Source organism: Girardinichthys multiradiatus, chromosome 11 (assembly GCF_021462225.1).
Source record: "Girardinichthys multiradiatus isolate DD_20200921_A chromosome 11, DD_fGirMul_XY1, whole genome shotgun sequence".
Classification (NCBI taxonomy): Eukaryota; Metazoa; Chordata; class Actinopteri; order Cyprinodontiformes; family Goodeidae; genus Girardinichthys; species Girardinichthys multiradiatus.
Genome location: NC_061804.1, coordinates 9,248,881 through 9,276,446, shown reverse-complemented (window position 1 = coordinate 9,276,446; position 27,566 = coordinate 9,248,881). Strand labels below are relative to the sequence as shown.

Sequence of the window (27,566 nt, the reverse complement as noted above, 5' to 3'; positions counted from 1 at the left end):
GGACAACAGACTAGAGTGGAGATGCAACAATGAAGCCATCTACAAGAAGAGACAGAGCAGACTGTACTTCTTGAGGAAGCTTAGGTCATTCATTGTTTCCAGCAAGATGCTGCATATCTTCTATTAGTCTGTTGTGGAAAGTGTGATCTCTTCTGCCATCATCTGCTGGGGAAGCAGCATCAGAGCCACGGACTTAAAAAAGCTCAACAAGCTGATAAAGAAGGCTGGTTCTGTTCTGGGGACTCCTCTGGAACCTCTGGAGATCATTGTGGAAAGATGGATTCTTCATAAAATGAAGAACATTATGGAGAACTCTGAGCATCCTCTTCATGAGACTGTCCTACAACAACAGAGTGTCTTCAGTCAGAGGCTTCTTCAGATCTGCTTTAATGATCTGAACAACGGCTCCTTAAAGAAACCTGCAGAATATGAGCTACAACAACATTTCATTTCTATTTGGGGATTAAATTGGATTCTAGTGGTTCTCTGGAGTCCCAAAGACTTAAAAATGACTAACTAATCATTTCCAGACTGATGGATGTCATATACTTTGTTTCTCATCTTTTCTTGAATTTCTTTAGATCGGGCCATGATTTGTTGCTTTTGAGACCTTTTAGACTTCTTCATGTTGTCAGTGGGGCTGTAGTCAGGCCTGGGTTTGGCTACTAAAGTAAAACCAACAAAATGTGGTTAATTGCAGCTAATTTATGATTTACCAAGCGCTCAATTACTTTTTCCCTTAGGGAGAGGTTGAATTGGATAGTATTTTTCCTCTGGAATGAAATCATTTATTCTGGTTATTATTGTTGGTATTAAAATGTGTTTGGTCTGAAACATTTAAGTGCAAAAAAGTAAAGCACCACCAAAGCAAAGAGGCTAACTTAAGAGGTTAAAACAGTCCCTTGTTGAAACAGCATGCCTTCTATAACTTTAGAAATAAAAACAACATGCTTTTTATCCAATTTTGTTTTTACCTTTTGTTTATTGTTACATTTTTTTATATTATTCCTCTGCTAGAGTTTGATGCTTTGTTTTACATTTAAAAATGTGTCAGTAAAACGTTTTTATATTTAAATTAGTAGTTTATAATCGATTTATTTGTAGGAGCCCAAAGAAATGTTTCGGTTGCAGAGCCTTGTTCTGGCATTTTCTTGTTTGTTGCAGCAGTATGGGTTCAGATTTGCTGCACCTTTCAGGATAAACCTACAGGGGGAGACAAACACGGTGAGAACGGTAAATCTGCTGTACGAAGAAGCCGGTGAAGGTGGGGAAGCAAAAAGAAGCAGAGGAACATACTGTGAAGTTGGCTTCTGATTCCTTGTAAGGGGCAAAGGGCTATTTCAGACTTTTTGTAGGCAGTCCATCTTAGATCAGCTGCTGTGTAAAATCTCTAATACACATGCCCACTTTAAAAGCTGGATTCAAAGTGGTCCAGATACTCCGAAAGCATTGAAATATATATTTTTTATCTCAGATTATATATTTATATATATATAATTATATATGTATGTATATGTGTGTGTGTGTGTGTTTTGACACGTGTTTGTAGATATATTATGAACTAAATGTGATAAAGATTTGTCTCGGATACGAAAGAAATGGGTGAACTATCCCTTTAACCGACTGCTGTATAAGAAGCGAGCACTTCGTAAGCGAACTTCAGCGCCGTGGCAGAGGAACTACTCCTGTTTACGACAATATAATGGAGCCCGGATGGTTGAAGAACGTTTGCAGGCGTGTTTTATGGCCTGGATATTTGTTATTTGTTGTATTTGGTGAGTATTAAACCGTGAAACGGGTTTAATTTCCGTTCTGTGAGGCCTGAATCTGAGCTAGCTGTTGTTTTCTGTGATAAATCAGGCTCGCTAGCTTTGCGACGTTATCATGGTTGCTTCCCCAGCCCCTATTCCTCACATTAAAACTATTTGTTGAGCCGATGATAGTAAAACACTCTGAAGCTGTATTTGCTATTAGTTGTTCCTATTCGAGTCTTACACGCAGGTCGCTGTAACATTAGAGATAACAGACGTTGAATTAACGGAAATCTGAATGGAGTTTGGTGACAGACGGCGGCTGCCGCCCTGTTGGGGGGGGCTCCATCTAAACGACTCGTTCACATTCATCTCAGAAACAATCACTGGCTCGTTTGGTCGCTTTACATGTGTAAAATAACCACTAATAACTGCTAAAATATCTCCAATATAAGATCATTTATCAAAAAAGCAAGGGACGTGTTTACTACGTGTCACCAGTGGGGAAAAGCGCTTTAATGTACTAACATTTAACTGAGATGGTTTTATTTGCGGCATTTTAAATAAATAATACTTTGATTAAATCGGTATGCTTCACTCACAGTAGCTGTAGCGCCAAACATCAGCAGTGTTGGTCCAAATCCAGAAGAATACATCTCATTTCCCTGTTTGCTGCCCTTCTGAACCAGACAGGGTTATTATCACAGATGTTGATGGATTGTAATGGCCTACATATAAACACACATCAGCCGGTCTGCAGCGTTAATCAGTTTGTCAATATGCAACTACATTTACCCCTGAAAAGGTGTTGCATTTCTAGGATTCATCTCTTTTTATTTAAATTAGAAAAGAAATATGATTTATTGTCCTTCAGTGGGGACTAGCAGATTCACACAAAGGTCAAATATAAAAAAACAATTAGAGACTGTACAGTAATGGCAAATTTACAACATAAGAAAAAAATACTGCACTATTTGTGAGGCTGAAAACTATACATCCTCGGATCAAACGTGATGTTGACGCTGATTATCTCCTCGTCATAGTCGCTGTTAGTGGGTGGGATATATGAGGCAGCAGATGAGGATTTTGGCCTAAAAAGTTGAGGATAAACCCCAGAACCAGAAGGATATGAGCAAGTTTAATAAGGGCCAACCTGTGCGTCAAAACTGCAGCGCTTGTGGGGAGTTCCTGATCCCTATGGACTGGTATCTATCACAAGTGGTCCAAGGAGGGAGCAGTGGTGAACTGGTAACAGGCATGCTTATGTGGTCCAGTCCAATAGATGAGCTCCTGTGGCTCAAATGGCGGAAGAAGTTAATTCTGGTTCTGATAGAAAGGTGTCAGAAAACACAGTGCACCACAGCGTGAGTATGGGGCTACAAAGCACAAAACCAGCCATGGATCCCATGCTGATACTTCGCCAGGTGGCCAGTGGCCACAATGGGCTTATGAGCATCAGAACTGGACCATGGAGCACCGTGAGAAAGCTGATTTGATGGATCAGGTTTTCTTTTACATCACGTGCATAGCCAGTTGCGTGCTGGAACATGCCACCAGGATGCACTATGGAAAGAAGGCGAGCCAGCTTAGAAGAGGTGTTTTGGGTAATGTTCTGCGGCACACCAAGGGTCTGATGTTTCTCTGAAACGTAGCGCCTACCTAAACAGTGTTGCAGACCATGTACACCTTCTGCCCCGATGGCTTTGGTCTCTTTCAACAGGAGAAAACTTCCTGCCATAAAGCAGGAATTTAGGAATGGTTTGAGGAACACAACAGTTAGTTTGAGGTGTTGACGTTGCTTCAAAATGTCCCAGATCTTAATCCAGTTCAAGTGTGGGTTGCGCTGATGCAGGCACCAAAAGGAGGACCACCAGACTCAACAAGTGGTCATATTGTTATGTTTAACCAGGGTGTTTCTTTTAGATAGGCAGTGATGAAGGAAAAAGTTCATCCCCTTTTAAATCCAGGACTTTATGGATATAATAAAAGTGATTTGGTCTCTACCAGGTTCACATTTAATTGAAATCTAACCTCATATGACAAGAAGACTAAACAGACAACCCTGTTTTATAAAACAAAGCCAAAACAGAAAAGCTGTGTGAAAAACATAGTACTCCCTAAGCATCAACAGCTTGTTAACCCACGTTTAGTAGTAATATCTGTCAGCACTTATCTTCGGACTGATTCTGTGTCTCGCACCTTTGTGGAGGAAATTTGGCCCACTCTTCTTTCCAAGGTCGCTTCAGATTGTTGAGATTTCTGTACACCTTTCTTAAGGTCCCACCACAGCATTTCAATCAGGTGGACGTCTGGACTTTGACTAGGCCATTGCAACAATTTGATTTCCCTTTTTCAGCCATTCTGTTGTAGGCTTGCTGCTGTGTTTTGGATCATTGTTCTGTTCGTGACCCAGTTTGGGCAGAATGTCGGACATATGGCGTCACATTTGAATCTAGAATAATTTGGTATGCAGAGGACATCATTGTCGGCTCAACAACTGCAAGGTGCCCAGATCGTGTGGTTACAAAAAGGAATTTATACCTTTTTTTAAAACTGTAATGCGGCTTAAAAGAAGTATTTTGTCTTGCATGTTGTCAAATATTCTGGTCATTCAACATCAACCTGCTTCATCCTAAAATAAATCATCTTCCGGTGACATTAGATTATAGATTAAAGGTCCTGCCTCGTTTTAGTCATATATGGCTGCATCTCTAGTTAAAAAACGTGACCTCAGATTCACACATTGCAAACCAAAGCGAGGGAGGAAGAGTTATTGTCATTGCAATCCACGCAAACTGTACAGGACAGCGAGGTTACGTTTGCAGGTCAACAGATGCGTAAGAAAGTGAATAAAATCAGGTGAAATTGAGTGACAAAGCCTTAAGAAACCGCTGCCTGCAATTTAGTCAAATTCAAAATAACCTGCAAACATTCTTGACAAAAAGCCTTGATTATAACACCGACTTCGGTCTTTTATCAGAAAATGTAACAGCTTCCCTTTTTCCACCAGCGGCTTGTTTTCCTCTGAGTCATTTGGGGATATTTTATGCAGCAGACCCACAGTTCTGAATGTTGGAAAATGCGTCTTGAACCCTCCAGCAGCAGTTTCACAAACTGAGACTTGTGGCTGTTTTAGAAATGCTTATCGTGAAAAACGAGCTTGCAGTATGAAGAAGTGGTCTGCTCTAAATCTCAGACTGATATCATCTGACAGGGAGGAAATGGATGAAAAACTCTTGTCTTCTGTTTATTTAGTGAAATCATCTCCAACTGAAACTTTAATGATGTCAAAGTTGTTTGTCTTTCTGATGCTCTACATTCCCTGGAAGATGAATAAATGACTTACAGCATTTTTTTTTAATCCTCTGCTTGCCAGAAAGCTGTGAAAGTCGTATTTTTTTCCTGTCATGTGATCTTTTGTTTTGTTGCATCACAATTAGCTGTGAAGGTGTGATTTCTATCCAGCTCCTGAAAACAAGTAATTAATCAGTAACCTCTGCAGTTTTACTGCTATCAACTTATTCCTGCAAGTGTCAGTTGCCATGCAAAAGTATTCACACCTTTTAAGCTTTTCACATTTGTTTTCAGGTTACAACCACAAACTTCAGTGTATTTTATTGGGATTTTATGTGATGATGAAATTTTTTAGATATATTGTGCAGTCCTAGTTTTAAATATTTGTTTCACAAATAAAATCCATTTGGATCCGGCCCCACTGAGATAACACTCAGAAGAAATGCCTCTCAAGCTCAATGAGAATGGATGGAGGGCATCTGTGAACATCAGTTTTCATAATTGCCACAGATTCTCACTCGGATTTAGTTTTGGACTTTGACTGGGCCGTTTTAGCACATGAATATTTTCTGATCTAAAACATTTACTTGTCTGACGCTGTTCACAGGTGTGAACGCACTCAAGATGCACTGAAGACCGTTTTCTTCAGAGCACCTTTTAGAGCCGATCTGGGACACTTGTTTTTGTTTAGCAGTCTGAACGCAGTCTGAACGCAGTCTGACCTAAAACACATTGAAGGACCATCCACTGACATGACACAACTACTCAGTTACCTGGAGGGCTGCTTTAAAACAAAACACCACAATTAGCTGCTGTCAGCTAAATTAAAGCGATTAAAGAGCTGAAATACTCTGCAGATTTACTTTTTTAAAGAGTTTTACTTGTTGGAATCATCCTGAGTAGAGAAGGACGTTCTCATGGGCTTTTATTGATTAGTGAATATCAATATTGGATATCTATACATGACCCATCCAGTTAGTTTTGCAAAGCCCAATGTGGGTAAAACAATGAAGATGCATTTGACTGGTCAGCTGTTATATAACGTTTCTGATGCAGAGTTTGTGAAATCCTGTATTAGTTGTACTCAGTTTTGTCTCGTATCACGTCTGCTAAGCTGCGCCAGCCGGCGGGGTAAGAAACTTCACGAAGATGTGGCTCTGTGTCTCAGTTGTGTTGATGTTTCACTAATAACTCAGGTGCAGTGGTTGGATTCATCTGTGATGTCAGGAACATCAGCAGACCTGTCGACTGCTCAGCTGACCTCCCACCCTGCAACGTGGCTACATGTTTATTAGCATGATGAGCAGGGTGCATCCAGAAGTTGACCTGCTGTTCTCATCAGATGACCAGAGCATCTTCTTCCACATGTTTGCTGTGTTCCCTACATGGTTTGTGGCAAACTGGTGCTTATGCCTTTCTTTCCCTCTTCTTGCAACACTTCCATCAAGGTACTACTAATAGCTATCCTGTGAACAGATTACCATGGTCCTCTTGGCTGCTTCCTGTCGGTTCAGGTGGACCTCCATGCCCTGGTAGATCAGCAGTCTGTCCTTCCTTTCTCCATGTTCAGATGGATTGAACAGAGCTCTGGGAGATGTTCAGTGCTCAGGATATTGTTCTGGAGCCTAACCCTCCTTTAAACGTCTCCACAACCTTCTTCCTGACCTGTCTGCTGTGTTCCTGGGTCTCCATGATGCAGTTTGTTCTCTGATGTTCTCTAACAAACCTCTGAGGTCTTCACAGGACAGCTGGATTTATACTGACGGTGAATTTTCACAGTCCCTCCTGTTAACCACAAACCTTTGCAAAGGTTATATGTATTTATGGGATATCCAGGTGACTTCTGACAGCAGTTGGTTGCAAAATATTTTATTTAGGGGTATCAGAGTAAAGGAGGGGTGCTGAAAACAAACGCAAGTCACACATTTTAGATTTTTATGTAAACAAATAAAACACCACTTACTGAGTTTGTGCTGGTTTATCACATAAAATCGAACAATGAAGTTTTTCTTTGTAATGTGACCAAATGTAAAATACTTTGCCTTTTTAGAAAAGAAACTCATTCTTTTATTCAATTAAATTAATTTTAGTGATTCCAAATTTGATTGTATCTAATCAGCTTCTAACTGGAAAGGATTTTGAATTAAATTGGGTTACAATTGAACTGAATTCAACTGAACTGGTTTTGAATCTGAATTTGACTAGGCTAAACTTTTATTATCGTTGATTTCAATTCAATTTGAATTAAACTTGCAAATAAATAAGTATTTCAACTTATTAGTTTTGCAAAGATAAATTAGAAGGGAGCTGCAAATCAAGAAGAGATGCTCGTCCAAAGAGAAATGTTAGTTTCTCCCATTTACATCGTTGCAACAGCAAACGGGTAGAACAACGACGCTGAAGAGATGCTTCTAAAAAAGATAAATTTTTTCCTGGCATATCTAAATGTGTCAGAAATTGTATTTAATGTTGCTGACTGTGTCACAAGTCAGAGTTTTGCTGATAATGGTTCACCATTTCATAACTCTGTAAATGAAATGACTGTGGTTCAGTGGGAAGAGTGTTCATCTCGAAAGTTGTGGGTTGGAGTCCAGCTTCTTCCGGCTACATGCTCATGTGATTGTGGCTCTAAAACACTTTGAGTGGCCAGAATGAGCAGAGAGCTCTTAATAAATTCAGTCCATTTATCATGTAGATGTGGACGTTTCGTACCCGTCCTCCACTAGGGAGACATGTCGGACCTGTTTTAATGATCAGACCTTTCTTATGGTCTGCTCGTGGGACTTCAGTAAATGTCTACCAGCAGTAGGTTGCAGAATCTGTCAAGCAGGTAAAATATCCAATTTTAATGGAAGAAAGTTGTAATAAAACGTTTCAGGAAACTAATAACATACAAAATGTTATTCCTATTTGCCTACATAATTCAACAAGAGACACATTTGCCACAAAGTAGGCAATTTAATTGAATTAAATAGTTTATTATTTCTCTAAAAACAAACAAAAAAAAGGTTTGCACCTTATTTCTATTGATTGTGGTTCTGATCCCATATTGACCCACTTTGACCCCCTTCTCAAAGCATAATTAGTCCTAGTGACCTGCTTCTGGTTATAAAGTAAGGTGTTATAAAACCACGTTACTGGAAGCCATAAGCAGATTATAGAAAATTAAACATTATCCTCCGTTGTAAAAGTGGGTATAAATTGGACCATGGTCGGTACCAACTGTCCAGTGGTGGACGGCACCATTTCTCACCCCAAATGTTGGGTAGAAAACATCTTAAACGACAAAGGAAAGAAAGATGACCGGAGAGAGACTTTTCTGAGTCGTGTTTGACCTGATCCGGATGTTGCAACCTAAATCTTCCTGCAGCTCATTGTCTCCCCAGTGACCACCTGCTGAGCGCTGTGATGTTTTAATGCAGAGATGTTTTCTCTGCACCCCCTCCGCTGGCATGCTCTTATGTCCTGTTATTAATGCATTCCCTTACACCAGCCATGTTTTTCTCTTTAAACAGGACCTGCGTCTGCGATCGATATATATACAGACTCTGAAGTGACAGTGCAGAACGGCACGGCGGGAATTCTGCGATGCACCTTTAAGTCCAGCGAAGTGGTCACCAAAGACACCACTGTGACCTGGAGCTTCCAGTCAAATCAGCCCGACCATCAGTACTCCAAAGCACCGTATGTGGTGAGTTCCTGCTGCTCGTGTCCTCTCTGGGAAATCTCCCGCAGTCCCAGGATGTTTTCCTGCAGTTGTGCGTTCAGTCCTGACACGTAAACAGAGGTTTCAGCTGTTCCTTGGGGATGGACGCGATGATTTAAGTGACTTCTGCTTTTCTTTTCTCGTTTTTTAGTAGCATGTTTACATCATCAAGCTGCATGTAAACCGAAGCTGCGCTAGCTGCTTGTGGTGTTTATATTCCCGATTTTTTACAGTCCATTTGTGTTTACAGACCAGTCGGGTCGGGAGCCTCCCTTTCTGCTGTGATCTCCTGCAAATGTAATGACACGGCCTAAGGTCTTTAATTTGCAGAGCGCCCATGCCAGAACACATGTATGCAGTCAGGTTTTGGAGAATGTGTTGCACAATGAGTCGAGCTGCAAGCATCTATTTTATTTTCTCTGAAGTTTCAGCCCTTGTTCAACAAAACGCTCTAAACAGCTTCATGTTTCGCTTTGAGACGCTGACTGTTTGCAACATGTGGAAGGAAACTTTTCTGCCACCTTCATCTTGCTCTAAAGGTCTTTCTCACGACTTTTTAAGCCATTTTCTGTCAAGTTCTTGTCCCACACCATAATATGCAGTGTGTTTCTGTGAAACTAATTAGGAATGTGAGCAAGTAGAGTACAGTCAGCGCCGCTTCGGCCGTCTGGTTCTGGAGCGTTTTTGTGCCTCAGTGATTACGAGGTGGGTGTTGATGATTTCGCTGCATCTCCCAGGAGACGCTTCAATCTGACTGGGTCATTTTAGGTCCTGGAATTTTATTTAGAGATCTTCCAGGATTAAAAACTTATGGGAAATTGTTGTTTCTCCATACATTTTCTAAAAGTTCCAGCCACCTTTCCTTTGCCAATTTGTCCTTCCACTAGTTTTTATCCATCTGTCTATTTTTGTCTCCTCATCCTCCCATTCACAGATCATTTTTGTCCATGCATTCTTGTTCATCTGTCCTATTTTGTACGTCCGTCCATCCGTCCGTCATTCGTCCTTCGTTCTTTCTTTTGGGAGGTGCCCTTCCCATTACAGCTGACATAAATCTAACAGAACATTTCAAAGATTATCATGCCCACATTCAGACATGGTGGTGGTAGTGTGATGGTCTGGGCCTGCTTTGCTGCTTCAGGATCTGGACCACTTGCTGTAATTGATGGAACCATGAATTTTGCTTGTTATCAGATCCTGCAGGAGGATGTCCGGCCATCAGTTTGATTGTAAGCTCAAGCACTCTTGGGTTATGCAGAGATTCAGAGCACACCAGCAAGTCTTCCTCTGAGTGGCTCAGAAAGTGATTTTGGATTAGCCTAGTCAAAGTCTGGACTTAAATCATCTTGAGATGTTTTGGCACAACCTAAAGCAGGACATTCATGCTCAGCAACCCTCCAATGTGTTTGAATTAAAACAATTCTGTAAAGAAGAGTGGGTTAAAATTCCTCCACAACAATGTAAAAGACTCACTGGCAGCAACTGTTGCCACCAAGCGTTGCTCAGCCAGTTATTAGGTTGAGAAAAATTACTTTTGTACCCAAGGCTAGGTTGTTTTGAATCGCTTTTTCCCTTAATAAATGAAATCATCGTTTAAAAACTGCATTTTATATCAACTGCAGTCATCTTTGTCTGATGTTAAAATTTGTTGGATGATTTTAAACATGTGAATGTGGCAGAAAAGTAAAATGCTGTTAAAATGTAACTCCGTACACAGGGTTCGGTGGACTAAAACCTGTTCTTCAATACATTCAACCCGTTTGGTTTTAGCCAACATGGTTCTGCAGCAGCTCCACCTGGACTTTTACTACACACTATCCAGTATCAACAGCCTCTCTGTACTTTTGGCGTCATAAAAAAATACCAGGCCTTGTTTTCAGCTATGACTCGGGACCCTAGCTGTTATGTAATTGCTGCGTCATGTTGGAGAAGGTCAAATGTTGTAGAAGTTGTTGCTTTTTATCAGGCCGTGTTTAGTTAAACAGGAAAAGCTGTGGTTTCATACTGGCTCACAGGGTTTAGGTTGAGGGGAAACCTGTTTTATATTTGTTTGTAATAATCTGTATTGGTAGAATTCCTTTTAATTTGTTAATTTGCTGACGTGGACCCGGCTTTTAGGCACATTTTCAGTAGTGTCGAGGTCTCGGCCTTGAGCGGGATATTCCAGAATCCGAAGGATAAGATTCGTCATCCTCCAGAACCAGTTGGGAGGTCTGTTTTGGATCGTTCACCTGCAGGAACATCCAACTATGTCCAGGCTTCAACCATCGCTTCAACATGAAGATGAAGAATTTGGATGTAGCCGCTTTGTGCAATCCTCCAGTACTTCCTGAGTTGACACAGCCCCACAGCATGATGCTGCCACTGCCATTCTTGGAAGTTGGTTCTAAGATTAAAAAAAATAAATCACCTGAACTTCTCCAGGCATGTCTCTTGTGGCCAAACATCTCTGTGTCTGTGTCTCTGACCATAAAACTGTTCTCCTGACACCTTTAGGTTTGGTTCATAACTAATTAGAACCGAGCTGCTTGTTAATATGTTAATGAATCATTAAAAGCCCCTAATTAAAATAAAATTCATGCCAATTATGAATGTCTTTAAATGTATTGCTTGTTTTGTCCTGCAGCTCGTTTTTGACACTTAAGCAAAGAAAAACTAATTGTGTTGTTTCTCCGTCCCGGTTCAATGAACCTTTAGTTTCATGGTACTTATACCTTTGGTACCGCCACAACTAACCGGGTCAAAAGCAACAAAAAACTCAACTTTAGTTTGTGGTTTTGCTTCTGCGTCTGTTGTTTTGCTGTCTCTAACTGTTATTTGCTTTTCCTAGATTTACTACTTTTCTAACGGGAAAGAATATCCAGGCACAGATGAATTTAAAGAGAGGCTGCGGTTTATTGGAGACATCAACAAGAAGGATGCCTCAATACAGCTGAGTCCGGCTCTGTTCAGTGACAACGGGACCTTCTTCTGCGACGTGAAGAACCCACCGGATGTAACAGGAACCCAGGCTCGAACGGAGCTCAGGGTCGTTCTGAAAGGTAAAGTTCTGTCTGTTTTAAAAGCAGCCCTACTCTCACATTGAAGATATGAAACGATTCTAATAAGAAATGATGGCTGAAAAGGTTCTCTTCTCCTTTTGAACTCTTTCTCATTCTGTATTGTTATAACCACAGAATTCAATGTATTTGATTGAGATTTTATGTGATGGATCAATGCAAAGCAGTAAATGTTCGATAAAATAATCCATGCTTTTTGAGACTTTTTAGGAGTAAGTGTGAGGAGTGTGGCGTGTATTCGTATTTAGCATCAATACTACGGCTACGGCTGCACGTCTCTACCAGCTTCTACAGACATCTACAGACTGAAAACTTTACTCTGTCTTCTTGACAAAATAGCTCAAACTCAGATTGGATGGAGAGCACTGTGGACGTCAGTTTTCAACAGCCCTGTATAATATTAAAAGAATATATAATTACAATAATTTTGTTGAAAACACAATGTTTTTCTTTCTTTACCAGTACACAAGTCCCAACCGCTCTCTGTTACCTTCAGCATGTCAGCCAACACAGATGTGCTCCAGGTATGGGCACTGAGCTCAGTCAAACTCCATCCAATTAACCAAATCTGTTTCTACTCTGCAGGGCGTGAATGCTGGACACTTTAGGTATTGCGAAGATTGAACTTACGATTCAATGTAATATGCAGCTTTAATTTTTTAGTCTTGCTTATTTGGATTTATATCTGGACTTTGACTAGGCTAGGTTGACACATGATGAAAATTTAAAACATTGTATGTTTAGGGCCAGCTTCCCTGTCCCTGCAGAAGAAAGGAAGATGGTGTGTTAGGATGTTGTGCAGCGTTTTGCATGTAGGTTAGACGGCTTTATTTTGGTCTTGCCTGACCAGACGTTGCTCTACTGTATGTTCTCCGTGTCCGACACATTGCTCGAAGTAAACTCTAAACGGGACGTCTTGTTGGCTCCTTCTTGCCACCCTGTGGAGGTGGACTCAGTTCACCAGTCTGCTGACTGTTGAAGCCAGTCAGTTTCACTGGGTTCTTTTTTAGGGGTATCAGGGTAAAGATTAAAAATGGACACCACAGTTTAAAGGCCCTGTTTTGTTTTCCTTTCTCTTCACAGTTTTGCACTACTGTGTGTTGATCTATCTCATAAAATCCCAAACCTGAATCCAGGGTGACTGCTTACAAGTTATACTTTATAGTGAAGGCACTGACATGTCTGTTTGAGAGGTATCCAGTAGGAGTGAACAAGCAGGCCCACATGTGCCTGCTTGTTATTTGCATTCAGTTACATGAAGCAAACGAGTGCATGTGTTGACTTATCTTTTGGTTAAGCAGAGGTTTCTGCTCCTCTCTGGTGGGAGTTTGCTCTTCATCTCAGGACCACATGCAGAAATAGAACATGTTAGCTGGAGGCCAACATGCCTCACTACCTCTTTTCTGTTTGCCTTAAACAGGCAGTGCGGTTGTGTCAGCTTTGGCTTTCCTTTCCAGTGGTGAAGAAAAAAGTTGCAAATAAAACTTTAAGATGTTTTGTACCATTATTCTGAAACGAAAAGAGTATTGTGGAGCTTTACAGGGCATTTTTTGTTACATTTTCTAAAGAGACCACAGAATATTTTTCAGTTTGACTCTCCTGTTTTACTTTTGTACTAATTGAAATAGTTTTACCTGATGCACAGTTCTTCATCATTGCTACGGACCCTTCGTAAAGCCTCAGTTTATCCTGCGGTCACTGCCAGGAACCCGTCACTAAAAGGTCTCGGTTTTCTCATGGAGCAACACCAGCACTGCAGCAGGTGTGGGTGCTGAAGTGGACTTCCTGTGTGGTTGCACTCCAGTGCACTTTTACCAACGATAGGTGGGAGGTGGCACCTGTAAAGCCACTTTCTTATAATATGTGACCTCTGCATGTTGTCATTTAGCACTTCACTTCAACCCTCTGGGGTCACTTTGTTTTGTGCTCCTGAAAGCTAATATTAACTTTAGTCCCTAACAAACATTATTAAATTATTACATTTTTATTCAGATTTGTTTTTTATTCGTTTGCCTCTCAAATGCCAGTTCTAGAAATATAAACCTTTTAATTTTGTTGTTTGTTAAAGCAAAATAGTTTTTTTCTTTTTTTTTTTGTTGCCTTCCCAAATATTATTTTAACTTATATCTTTTAAGCTTCTGATTTTCCTCTTCGATAAGGAGCTGGTACTTGGTGATCTCTGACTGGATGGAGCTAAGAAATGTGTTGTTCTGGTCTGTGTCCATGGATTGCTGCTGTGTGTTAGCCCATCACATTAAATCACAGTAAAATATACTGAAGATCTTGGTTGAAACATGAGAACATGTGAAATAGTTCAGCAGGGTGTTAAAGTTACTGTAAAAATAATCTGAGGTTTATGGTATCAACGTTTTACTGCTTCTGAATGTTGTTCCTGCAGAGTCGATGCCTCAGAGCAACACAAAGATTATAATCGGAGCAGTTTGTGGTGCTTTAATTCTGCTCATCTTCATCGCTGTAGCTGCCTGCTTCGCTATAAGGGTGCTTCACAACCGGCACGATTACGAAGGGTGAGTAATGCTGCTGTATTTATCCGTAATACAGGAGGTGGAGTTACCCTAATTTATGCAGACAGTCCGTAAAAATGCTGAACTCCTCACTTTTGGCCATAAAGTTATTTTCTGCAGTGTTTCTTAAATTGTGTTTGGAAAAAGTAGAAATATTAAAGATTTTACTCCTCCGTCTGGTTTTATACACCGTAGCAGAGACTGAAATGGCTTTAAATGTATTTATTGCCATTCTTATTTCTGCTGTTGTTGATTCTAATTGTAAAGCCAGATGTTTATTCATTTTTAATTGCCTGGTTGATTAAATCGGCTGCATGGTTTGTGTACTTTTGTGGGCCGTGCCAAAGACAAGTGTCTTGTTTTCCTGTTTTCCTGACTTCTCTAACTCCTCCTGCATGGGAGCTACATCACTTTCTTCGCTTGTTAGGAAAGAATAATGAACAGGACTTTGGATGCTTTAACTTGATTATTAAATATTAACTTTTTACCCACAGTTTGTCTGCTTGAGGTAGTTTGACCATGTCCTGCATGCTCAAGTAACACTGGTGATTTAACTGTGACTGTGCATTTAACCTCAAACATGACTGATGGTGTAAAACTTGTGCAGAGGAAGAAAAACAGCTCTAGATCGCCTGTTTAAAGCTGTGACTGCTTTGACTGGTGGTCTTTGGGGTTGCTGTTTGCTCTGGTGTCGGTCATTGTTCTCCATCTCTGTGTCCTAACATCTGACTCCACTCTAACATTTTCATTTAACATCACTAACCGACCTGTTGTTTGCTAAGCAGCACACGTTGTCTTGTCATTCATACATTCACATGCAGTCATGTAACCGGATCACTTTTAGCTTTTCTCAATAAGAGTCATCAATCAATCTATCAATCAAGCTTCATTAATCCAGCATCTTTCACACTAACGGCACAGCAATGGCTTCACAGGTTAATAATAAAATGGACCCACCCACCTAAACGAGACCTCCAAGTTCTCAACGGTTCCTTTATTCAACTTCCCTTTGGGGATAATAAAGGATTTCTGAATTTTATTGAATCAAAAACAAACAAAACAACTTAAAAACAAATATCCAACAGAAATACAAACTCAGTTATCAGAGATATGTCACGGAAACGCCAAAAACACACATGCCATCACACATTGAAATGCAAGGAAAATCTGAATTATCAAATATCAGGAACGAATCTGCAGAAGAAGAAACACATCTTCACAACACGAGGAAACACTAGAAAATAAAACATAAGAAAAAAAAAAGTTTAATAAATCATATTTTACAGTAAATAAAGAAGTCCATCAACGGTAAATATAGATTAATATGTAATTCTGAGTACAAGAAATTAAATGAATAAATGCGTAGGTAAAACTGACAGAAGGATAAAATTAGATTTTTATCTCCGCTAAACAAAATCTGAAACATGAGTAAAAAATTAGGCAAGATGAAAATAAATAAAATGTACTTTATGAAACTCCGATCTAAGCCACAATAAAAGCTAAATAAGATATAAAAGCTCCACATCCTCTGGTCTTCAGCAGTTCGTTCCAAAGGCGAGGACCATGACGATAAACCGAGGCTTCGCCATATGTTTCAGTGTGAATTCAATTTAATTCAATTCAATTGTATTTATATGGCGCCAATTCACAACACATGTCGTCTCAAGGCACTTCACAAAGGGTTTGGAATGGTGCGGGGTTGTTGGGGAGGTAAGAATAAACTACTGAGTGTTAGAGTTTGGCCAATTTAGAACGGGCTATATGTAGGGGTACTAAGTAAAATAATAAACTGATAAAGTTTGTCCATCTAGAGCCCACTGATGGTCATTGTTATAATAAAAACCACAACGATTGGGATACCTCTCTCTGTCAGACTGATTATAACCATTGGAAAAGAGAAGGGGTCATATAGGTAGCAGAAATGGAGGGTGTGTTTGCACCTCAACCATAACTGAGCCGGTTTAGGCTAAACCTGACTCCCCGTTACTCCAACCAACAGGGAGGGAGGAAGGCAGAGGTAAAAATAATTGGAGAGTGTTGTTTCCTGTTGCATTGTGTGAAAGGTGGGTAACTTTAAAAAGGGCTAAGTCAATTCAATCGAATCATATAGATTTCAAGTCAGGTTCATACATTCCAATTAATCCTAACTATCAAACAGTCAGATTCAGTTATTTATTCAAATTGGATAAAAAGTTTTTCTATCTAAGGAAACCCAGCAGATTGCATCCAGTCAGAGACTTGCAGCATTCACTCCTCCCGGATGAGCATGTAGAGACAGTGGACAGTCACTGGCATTGACTTTGCAGCAATCCCTCATACTGAGCATGCATGTAGCGACAGTGGAGAGGAAAAACTCCCTTTTAACAGGAAGAAACCTCCAGCAGAACCAGAACCAGTGTGAGCGGCCATCTGCCACGACCGACTGGGGGTTTGATAGAACAGAGCAGAGACACAAAGAGAACAAAGAAGCACTGATCCAGGAGTCCTTTCTATTGGAAGGAAAAGTAAATGTTAATGGATGTAGCTCCTTTAGTCGTTTCACCTAGAAAGAAAGAACAGATAAACTCTGAGCCAGTTTTCAAGGTTAGAGTCTGAAAGAGAGCACATAGAGTTAGTTACAGTTAAGCTCAGTCAATCGCCATGTCTAGGAGAGAGAAAGGGTTAAACACTGAAAGAAAAGGGCCAAATGGATCATCTGTAGAAGGTGAGCATTAAGTTGTTGGCAGCAGAATCTTGGACCATGTCCTCCTCCAGGAAGGTGTCACAGGTAGACACAGAGTCAGGCCAGGTGTAGCTTCTAGGAAGAGAAAAGAGAGAATAAAGTTAAAAGATGAAATAACTGCAAATAATGCAAAATTTGAGAGTAGTATGAGAATGTAGCGAAGAGAGTGAAAGTGGTCATTATGTCCTCCAGCAGCCTAAGCCTATAGCAGCATAACTACAGAGATAGCTCAGGATAACCTAAGCCACTCTAACTATAAACTTTATCAAAAAGGAAAGTTTTAAGCCTAGCCTTAAAAGTAGACGGACTAAAACTGGGAGCTGGTTCCACAGGAGAGGAGCCTGATAACTAAAGGATCTGCCTCCCATTCTACTTCTAGAGACTCTAGGAACCACCAGTAAACCTGCAGTCTGAGAACAAAGTGCTCTGTTAGGAACATATGGAACAATCAGATCTCTGATGTATGATGGAGCTAGATCATTAAGGGCTTTATATGTGAGGAGGAGAATTTTAAATTCTATTCTGGATTGTGAAGTTTAGCAAGAGCTTATATCTGCATCCAGAAGATCTGGGGGTCCTCAATGGGGTTCTTTAAGCAAGAACAGTTTTATTAAAGAGGTTGGATTGAGAACATTAGGAACTTTTAAAAACATGGGAAACGATCTTGGCAGCAGGTCGACCTTAAATATGCAGGGATGTGTGTTTTGTTTCTAAAAAACCTGGTCACCATAAACAAGGTTGATCATTGTAAAAACTCCTTCCTCCACCGGGTTTTTCTGACACATAACTTTGTTTCTAATTAACTGCTTGAGGAGAAGGCTCTAACAATATAAAACGTAAAGGTCTTGTTTTGATCGGAAGATTAATGGATGATTTATAAATGAGTATGGTCCAGTTTCTAGTTGCTAACGAACTCCATTGTCCTAAAAACTACTCGAAAATTCTGCCGTATCGTTTCAGCCTTTTAATGAGATTTTAAACACACTGTTACATTTTCTCCAGTTACAGGTTAAGCCTGTTGCAACAAGGGATCAGTTAGTCCTTGCAATATCTTAGAAACCAGACGAGCCCTGATCATTACAATTTTATTTAAGTCAAAGCTGTTTTGAAGGGAGGTTTTCAGTTAACTATGGCAGTTGGCATGTCTGTTGGTAAAATAAACAGCCTCCTGCAGGATGGTCATAGGGTCAGGTAGCCCGGCTAATGAACTTGCTGACATCAGCTTGTTAAGGTCGAGTTACTTTAAAAAGAGCAGAATGCCAGACAAGACATAATATTCTGGATGAAAAGCATGTTTAGTTAAAATAATAACTTAATTTGGATGGTTCTTATCCTGTTTTGTTTAGGTCCGACTCCACTTTGCACATCTGTTTGTTTCTATCATTTAAATTGCCCTGCTTCGCCTCTAAAGTTTTAGCTCAATTTTATTTTAATTTCACTCACTACATGAAACTAAATTAACATGTAAACCTAAATCTTTAAAGCATTTGTAGCAGAACTTAATTTAAAATCAAACCAGACATAATTGATATTATTTGGAATAGTTGCATCACCACTGGACCCCTCTGTATTTACTCTTAATGTCATCACGAGTACAGGAAATGTTGGAGATCTCTTGACCCAAGAAGCATTTACAAAATAACAGAAATTGGATTGGATCAGAACCAAATTTGATGCTGTCTGAGCATCATTAACACACAGCAACATGTTTTTGTAACCGTTACGTTTCCCTCCAGGTTTCAGTTGTCAGATTACTGAAGTTCATGTAAATGTCTAAGACCAACCAGTCTGTTGTCCTCCATCCTCAGCTGTCTCTTGTCATTACTCATGTTTAAATAACAGTTTTTGTTTTGCTAACCATGTTCAGTCAGCTTGAAATGATGGGATATAGAGTTAATTCTTAATATGTTTATTCTCTTTCAAAACTCGCTCGGTGTCTCACTAAGGGAAGAACCTTCTGGACCAAACATGGAAGCTTCATCACCACTGAATCTGTCAGCCACAGACCAGTTAACTGCTTGGCATGTAGGTACTGACCTGCCCTCTATATGTGGCCCTGCCCCACATGGGATTCAGGCTTTGCCCCTCATCCTTATTCTGGATCTACCACTCAGCTGTTGACCAATGCGGCTGTTGAGGTCAGTCTTTAATCTGCTTTTCTGCTTTGGGGATTTTTTTCTTGTTCAATTTTTTTCATCTAGAAAATCTGGTGATTACTCGTACTCGGCGTCTTCCGCTTTTCCGGGACCGGGTCGCGGGGGCAGCAGACTCAGCAGAGACGCCCAGACGTCCCTTTCCCCAGACACCTCCTCCAGCTCCTCCGGGGGGAGCCCAAGGCGTTCCCAGGCCAGCCGAGAGACATAGTCCCGCCAGCATGTCCTGGACCGTCCCCTGGGCCTCTTCCCGGTGGGACGTGCCTGGAACACCTCCCGAGGAAGGCATCCAGGAGGCATCCAGTATAGATGCCCGAGCCACCTCACCTGGCTCCTCTCGATGTGGAGGAGCAGCGGTTCTACTCCGAGCTCCTCCCGGATGGCCGAGCTCCTCACCCTATCTCTAAGGGAGGGCCCGGCCACCCTACGGAGGAAGCTCATTTCAGCCGCTTGTATCCGGGATCTCGTTCTTTCGCTCATGACCCAAAGTTCATGGCCGTAGGTAAATGGACTGAACAGGGAGGTGAGGGAACAGGTTCGGTTCAGCTCTCTCTTTACCACAACGGACCGGCACAGCGTCCCCATTACTGCAGCAGCTGCACCGATCAGTCTGTCGATCTCCCGCTCCCTTCTTCCCTCACTCCTGAACAAGACCCAGAGATACTTAAACTCCTCCACTTGAGGGAGGAACTCCCCTCCAACCTGAAGAGGACAAGCCACCCTTTTCCGGTCGAGAAACATGGCATCGGACTTGGAGGAGCTGATCCTCATCCCAGCCGCTTCACACTCAGCTGCGAACCGCCCCAGCGCATGCTGTAGGTCTTGGCTAGAGGGGGCCAGCAGGACCACGTCATCTGCAAAAAGAAGAGACGAAATCCTCTGGTCCCCAAACCAGACCCCCTCCGGCCCTTGGCTGCGCCTAGAAATCCTGTCCATAAAAGTTATGAACAGGACCGGTGACAAAGGGCAGCCCTGCCAGAGTCCAACATGCACTGGGAACAGGTCCGACTTAGTGCCGGCAATGTGGATCAAACTTCTGCATCGCTCGTACAGGGACCGGATGGCCCCTATTAAAGGGCCCCCGATTTCATACTCCCGAAGCACCCCCCACAGGGCATCAAGAGGGACACAGTCAAATGCTTTCTCCAGGTCCACAAAACACATGTAGACCAAGTACCCTGTAGAGGGTATAAAGCTGGTCCAGTGTTCCACGGCCGGGACGATAACCACACTGCTCCTCCTGAAGCTGAGGTTTGATTATCGGCCGGACTCTCCTTTCCAATACCCTGGCGTAGGCCTTACCAAGGAGGCTGAGGAGTGTGATGAGGAGTGTGATCCCCCTGTAGTTGGAACACACTCTCTGATCACCCTTCTTATGAAGGGGGACCACCAACCCAATCTGCCAGTCCAGAGGCACTGTCTCCGACCGCCACGCAATGTTGAAGAGGCGTGTCAACCATGACAGCCTCACAACATCCAGAGACTTGAGGTACTCAGGGTGGATCTCATCCACCCACGAAGCCTTGCCACCGCGGAGCTTTTTAACCACCTCGGTAACTTCAGCCTGGGTGATGAAGGAGTCCAACCCCGAGTCCCCATCCTCTGTTTCCACCAGGGAATGCGTGATGGCAGGATGGAGAAGATCCTCGAAGTACTCCTTCCACCGCCTGATAATGTCCCCAGTCGAGGTCAGCAGCCTCCCACCCCCACTGTAAACAGTGTTGGCGAAGCACTGATTCCCCCTCCTGAGGCGGCGGACGGTTTGCCAGAATCGCTTCGAGGCCAACCGATAGTCCTTCTCCATGGCCTCACCGAACTCTTCCAAGGCCCAAGTTTTTGCCTCTGCTACCGCCCGGGCCGCGGCACGCTGGGCCTCACGGTACCCGTCAGCCGCCTAAGGAGTCCCACAAGCCAACCACAGCCAATAGGACTCCTCCTTCAGCTTGACATCATCCCTTACTGCCGGTGTCCACCACCGGGTTCTGGGATTGCCGCCGCGACAGGCACCACAGACCTTACGGTCGCAGCTACAGGCAGCAGCATTGACAATAGATGCGGAGAACATGGTCCACTCTGACTCTGTCTCCGACATCCCCCGGAATCTGGTCAAAGCTCTCCCAGAGGTTGGAGTTGAATACATCCCTGGCCAAGGGCTCCGCCAGGCGTTCCCAGCAGACCCTCACTATGCACTTGGGCCTGCCAAGTCTATCCGGCTTTCTCCTCCTCCAGCGGATCCAACTAACCACCAGGTGGTGATCAGTGGACAGCTCAGTCCCTCTCTTCACCTGAGTGTCCAAAACATGTGGCCGAAGGTCTGATGATACGACAACAAAGTCGATCGTTGACCTCCTGCCTAGGGTGTCCTGGTGCCAAGTGCACTGATGGACACCCTTATGTTTGAACATGGTCATTATGGACTAGCACAGAAGTCCAGTAACAAAACACCACTCGGATTCAGATCGGGGAGGCCATTCCTCCCGATCATGCCTCTCCAGGTGTCACTGTCGTTTCCCATGTGGGCGTTGAAGTCGCCCAGCAGAATAACGGAGTGCGCGGAGGCCAGCCCGACTATTTCTAGTCAATATCTCTCGACCTCCCGCACAAGCTCAGGCTCCTTCCCATCCATTGAGGTAACATTCCATGTCCCTAGAGCCAGCCTAAGCATCCGGGGATCGGGCTGCTGAGGTCTCCACCTTCGTCCGCTGCCCAATCCTCTTTGCACCGGTCCCTCACGGTTCCCCCTGCAGGTGGTGGGCCCACTGGGGGATGGCCTCACGTCTCTCGTTCGGGCTTGGCCCGGCCGGGTTCTGTGAGGAGCAATTCAGCCACCAGGTGCTCTCAGCTGAGTCCTGACCCCAGGCCTGGCTCCAGGGTGGGGACCCTGGCTCCGCTGTACCGGGCGAAGTCACGTGCCTCAATTTAATAGTCGTCATGAGGGTTTCTTGAATCTGGTGATTTAAATGGGCGATTTTCATGTAGTGGCAGAGATCCATGTTTTTACTGGTATTGCTGTTTTCTTGTTATTAGTAATCTTTAGGTTTGTGTGTTAGCTGCCTGACTACCATGGGTTCCTTTCAGAGCAATGCATTTAGGGCCAGGAAGATGTCGTGTCCCGTTCATGTCTGCTGGCTTGGGGGGTTATCTTGGTCAAAAACCCCTTGCCCTTAGCAGAATATGCGTGGGAGTAAAACATGCTCAGGAGTGGCCTGCAGACTCCAGCTCATGCAGCCACTGCTGTGTTACGCTGACTTCTGTTGGACATGGTGCCGAAATTTGGTGACAAGTCCGGGTCTTCCAGTGTATGCTGTGTGGAACAAAGTGGAAGAGTCTGAAGCAGATGTTTCCCTCTCTGTGACCAGCTTTTTAAATCAGAGGAGGAGTGATTTGGATGATGATGTCCTGCACCTAAGGCTTCTATTACTCCACCAGTAATAGAGCTCAGCTCTCTCGATTACCTCATGAGGTTGAACTGCACAAGGTTTGCAACTGGACCGCTGACCAGCTTGGGACTAAGGGGTGAGAAAAGGGATGGTTATGATGGAAAATTCCCGTTGTCTCATCAGGCATCCTTAAAGAAGCAGGTTTTGCAGAGGACACCATGTCTTGTTGAGAGCCTTCATGTGCCTCACAGGTCTGGAGGCCTTAGAAATTTCTGTTGTCCCTCAGATGGTGCTTTGGATGCAAGGTTTCCATCTCTGGGTTTCCTCCCTGTGGCTAAAAGTCCTGTGTCAGGTGAATGGACAGTGTCCCCCAGAGTGTTTGCTTGATATGTGTCCTTTGTGTTCTGATTAACTTCAAGACCCTGCAGGGCGTTTCCTTTCTTTAGTAACTGCTGGTCAGTTAACACACTTCAGTTGTGTTTGGTGTCGACTTTCCTTGAGTCAAGGATTTGTTGGGGATTTGGAGCAGGCTAACTGGGAAAGGGCTGCATTTCCCCATGTGTGGGACAGGGGTGATTGGGTCCTGGTCTGTCACCAACAGGCATGGTGGTAGTGGAGCTTCTGTGACTGTTCACACCAGAAGGCGCTACCTTCAGGGAGGTCCCTTGGTTCTCAGAGAACCGGAGGTACCTTGTTAGCTCACACATTAGAAATGTCCCAATTAAAAAATGTATTCTAACAATTTCAACAAAATCAAAGTAAAGACAATGTGTAAGACTTTAAATCATTAAAAGTTTAAATTATAAAAAAATTTCTATGAGCTCCGAAGATTGGTTTTACAGAGTTCCTTCTATGTTTTTTGTTTTGCTGCATCCTCAGCTTATTGACCATATTTCTCTTGGAGATTATGTTTTAAAAATTATGACTTGCAAATGATTTGCTTTCAACCAAAGGAGTCACTTTTAAATTGACTAACAGATATGTAAAGGTTTGGTAACATTAGATACGGACTAGAAAAACAATTGGAGCAATACATCATATACCCTATACTTTCTAGAACCTTCTGGGTTACTACCCTGAACTTACTGGCTACTTTTCCAGAACCTACATGTTACCCTTCATAAACTTCCTGGAACTTTCAAGTAATTAATTGAATGGTAACTTGGTGCAAGTCACATACTAGAATACAGCTTGGCCCCCAAAGGTAACTTGTAAGTTCTTGAAGAGCAACCTCAGAGTTCCTAACTGCAAATCCCCACATTTGAAAAACGGAATAAATACGTTTTTGCGTGTTTCAATAAAAAACAAAAAAATTCAAAATATAAAATGGAAAACAAAGTTAATGTATAAAATTAGCTCAAAGGAATAAATTATTATATACAAGTATTAGAGATAAATGTTTCTTGCTAAAGATATATTTGACAACAAATATTTAAACTCAGAAATTGTACCAAATTATTAATAAAATGTGTTTACATTGATTTCTGGGTGTAGTGCTGCCTCGTCCACCCAGAGATTTTCACCTGATGTTATTTCTAGTCTTATAATTATGAAAGCAACATGATGTCATCCAAATCCCATCAGTGCAGCTCTTGTCTTCTCACAGCAGCTTTGTTTCATGACCTCATCTTTTTGCTTTGCTTTTATTTTTGTTTTATGTCCCATCATCTGTGTTCATGTTACTATGACTGTGCACCGCTGGTTGCTCGACACCACGGCAAATCGTAACCCTAAACTAGATGTACCACCCTGGAAGGCGTGAGCTCTGATGCTCTGCGGCCAATAAAGAAGGTGGAGTCCAGCCGGGAGGGCTCCAGGTGTACCAGCCCCTCGGGTCCGCTGCAGGTAGGAGCTGGTGGCCAATGAAATCAGCCGGGTGCCACTGTTTCACTGATTCCAGGTCACTTTTAATGATTGTTCTGTAAATTCAGCCATGTTATCAGGTCTGACAGATATGAAGTCCCAGTTTTACAGTTAGTTTTGCACAATAAAAATAACCAAGAAAACATTGTCTGAGCTTTTCCTGGGCTGCTTTGGGTCAGCTTGGTTCCTAATGGCTTTTTGTGGGTGGGACAGAGCAAAGACCAGCTTTCATTAGCAGCCTTGGCCATTTTATTCGAAAAGAGAAAAACAACCAACCATAAATGCTGTCAACACCATGTTGAAAACTCTTCATTCTGTTGTTGAATTGGCAAAACAATGTAGTTTCATGATATTTTGGACCATGAAACTGTCCTTGCCGTCTGTTACGTTTTTATGTAAAAATCTAACTGATAATTTTAGAATTACTAAGAATGCACCGACCACATATCATATAACAATTTTCTCCTAATTTGCAGGTCAGATCCTGAAAATTCAGCTTTTTGTGTTTCTGTGCATTAAACCCATCAAAACTAAGAACACCGACCATTTCTGGTTTATAAATTAATCGACCAACACCATTGACCTTGAGGCTATTTTTTGGGTTTAATTCAGATACAGGTTAGGTGCATATGTTTTGATGCATAAATGGGAATAATTGGTCAGTAGATGTCTGGGTGATTATTCTCATTAGGAACCAGTAATAAAAAATCAAAAACTAAGTCGATATTTGATTTTCATTTTGAAATAAAAAATATTAACATTTTTCTTAATTTTTTGTGGTTAAAAACAGATTAGTTAAAACTTTACATTTGGTTTATTTTCCTTTTCATGTTTAAATGAAGAAAAAAATCACCAGCAGAGATGCTGGTTTTATTGGTCCTAAACATGAAACTATTTGACTTTAACTATTTGTGTCATTTATTTCCTTCTGACACAAATCAGTCATTGGTCACAGTATTCTGAGCTCACCCTCCTAGACCAAACCAAGCTACAAACAAACCAATCAAAAACAAAATAACCATCCATCCATTGTCTACACCCAGCTATCCATGCAGGTCACAGGGCACCTGGCGTCTGTCTCCAGCGTTCGAGAGGTGGGGTACACCCTGGACAAGGCCGTCCATCACAGGGCAACACGGAGACACACAGGACAAATAAACAACCTCAAACAGTTCACCACTAGGAGCAATTTGGAGACCCCAGTTAGACAAACATTAAACATTTTGGACTGTTGGTGGAACCCCTGCATGCACAGGGAGAACATGCAAACTCTATTCAGAAAGACCCCAGGTTGGGATTCAAACCCATGACCTTCTTGCTGCAAGGCAATACTGCCAACAACTATACCAACATGCAGCCAAAAATCAAATAATGATTAAAAATGCAGAAATAAATGAAGAATAATCAAGAATGAATAAGGAATATTACATATACTTTATATCGAAGGTGTTATCCCACATGGCTGATGTCAAACACCAAGTCCTACCATGAAGGATGGATGAAGCGCAACCTAATGTGTGAAAGGTTTCAGAAAAATAAACAGGCCAATCTTGCATTATAAAACACTATATGTTTTTATTATTTTAAATTTAAAATTCTTATCATCCCATTTTGTATTTTAAAACAAAAATTAAGTAACCTCTTGGTTTTGTTTGGTATTTCAAAACCTGCATAAAATCCTGTAACCCCCTTCATTTTCTGTTGGATTCAAAACTACGGCCTCTATCAAAATAAACTGCAAGATTTTTTTATGTGTTATACATAAGTATCTATACATATATGTAAATCTGAAGGGGAAAGAAAATTAATTGGCCAAAATTGAAATCTACAGCTTATAGAATTTCCAGGGAAAATCGGACATTGGTATGAATGATCGGTGCATCTCTAAAGGTTAAACACATTTTGGGAAATTGGTGAGTTTTACTCAATTTCCTCCAACATGACTTTCTCATTAGACTCATTATTTGTGTTGACTTTAATTGAAACCCAATTAGTTGCAGTGTTCCTGTGTATTAGCTTCACATCTCGCTGACTAATCAACAGTTCAGCCTAGGAAACCACACTAAGCAATTTAACAGAAATCACTGATCATATTGGAGGCTAAAGGAGTGTTGGTGCTCCTCATCATAATGTTCCTGTTTTTTTAATTTGCTTCAGATTATCTGAATGGATGAGTCCCTCTTACCGATTCTCCTTTCTCTCCTGGGTTCTGTGTTGTGCTTTAGGGCCCGGTGATATACGCCCAGTTGGATCACTCGGGCAGTAAAAACTCGTTCCATAAGATGGAGCCTGTGGTCTACGCCGACATCCGTAAAAACTGAAGATGGGGACCAAACAGTAAAAAAAAAAAAAAAATCAATACATAAGAAAACAAAGTAAAGTATGAGACCTCTCTATTAGCTGCTTTGGGAAGGGTGGGAAAGGTTTAACAGGGACAGAATTGGTGCAGTTTCTCTCTATTCTCTTCTTTCCCCACATTTTGTGCTCTGACAGCATGTTATATGATAAAGTAATGTCTCCATGTGCTTTGTTGTGACTCTAAAAAAAAAAAAAGGTAAGAAAACACCCCAGTTGACACTACATCAGCCTTTTTTTAAACAGTTTTCCAATGCCGGGATCAAGGTGAAAATGGCGCCCTCATTGACATCATTCCAGGTGTAAATTATTTTATTTCAACCCTTGTATTGTTGTGCCCCCATAGCCTCACACATGCCCGACATATTACAGATATGCAGGCTGTTGCACCAACTCAACCAAACTTTTAAGACTTCAGTGTCTTAAGAAGTGAAAGGAATGCAGAAATGTCAGTTTAATCAAAGCAAAGTTTAGTTTTGATCAAAGAAAGTAAGGTACCTAAAAACATTAGAATACAACTGATTATGAGCAGTCTGTATAATAACCAGCCTCCTACTGACTGAATCTCAGTAACGACATCAGAACCTCGAAGGACACATTTTATTTTAGGGAAAAGGTTGTACGCATTCATCTGAGAGTTGTACGTGAACCATAAAATACTCGCTTACGCAGCAGGAAAGACCTCAGTTTATTGGAAATCTGCTAAGAACACAAACGGTCAAATCAAATAAAGCTATACATATCATCTTCTTAATGGT

At 41.8% G+C, this 27,566-nt stretch overlaps 1 protein-coding gene across 1 annotated transcript; it reads left to right on the top strand.

Annotated features, from left to right (window-relative positions):
- Positions 1-1,619: 1,619 nt before the first annotated feature.
- On the top strand, positions 1,620-27,307 carry mpzl1l (myelin protein zero-like 1 like). Its single transcript, XM_047378848.1, has 6 exons — positions 1,620-1,775; positions 8,561-8,736; positions 11,582-11,792; positions 14,209-14,338; positions 24,330-24,435; positions 26,679-27,307. Exons 1-6 carry the CDS (start codon positions 1,703-1,705, stop codon positions 26,772-26,774), a joined length of 792 nt encoding a protein of 263 aa, XP_047234804.1. The 5' UTR covers positions 1,620-1,702; the 3' UTR covers positions 26,775-27,307.
- The last annotated feature ends 259 nt before the right edge of the window (positions 27,308-27,566 follow it).

Excerpts from the sequence above, each read along its gene's own strand:
- mpzl1l (XM_047378848.1), top strand. The coding sequence starts at position 1,703 with ATGGAGCCCGGATGGTTGAAGAACGTTTGCAGGCGTGTTTTATGGCCT. Across the intron at positions 1,776-8,560 it reads TTTGTTATTTGTTGTATTTG|GACCTGCGTCTGCGATCGAT; the intron begins GTGAGTATTAAA and ends CTCTTTAAACAG. Across the intron at positions 8,737-11,581 it reads ACTCCAAAGCACCGTATGTG|ATTTACTACTTTTCTAACGG; the intron begins GTGAGTTCCTGC and ends TGCTTTTCCTAG.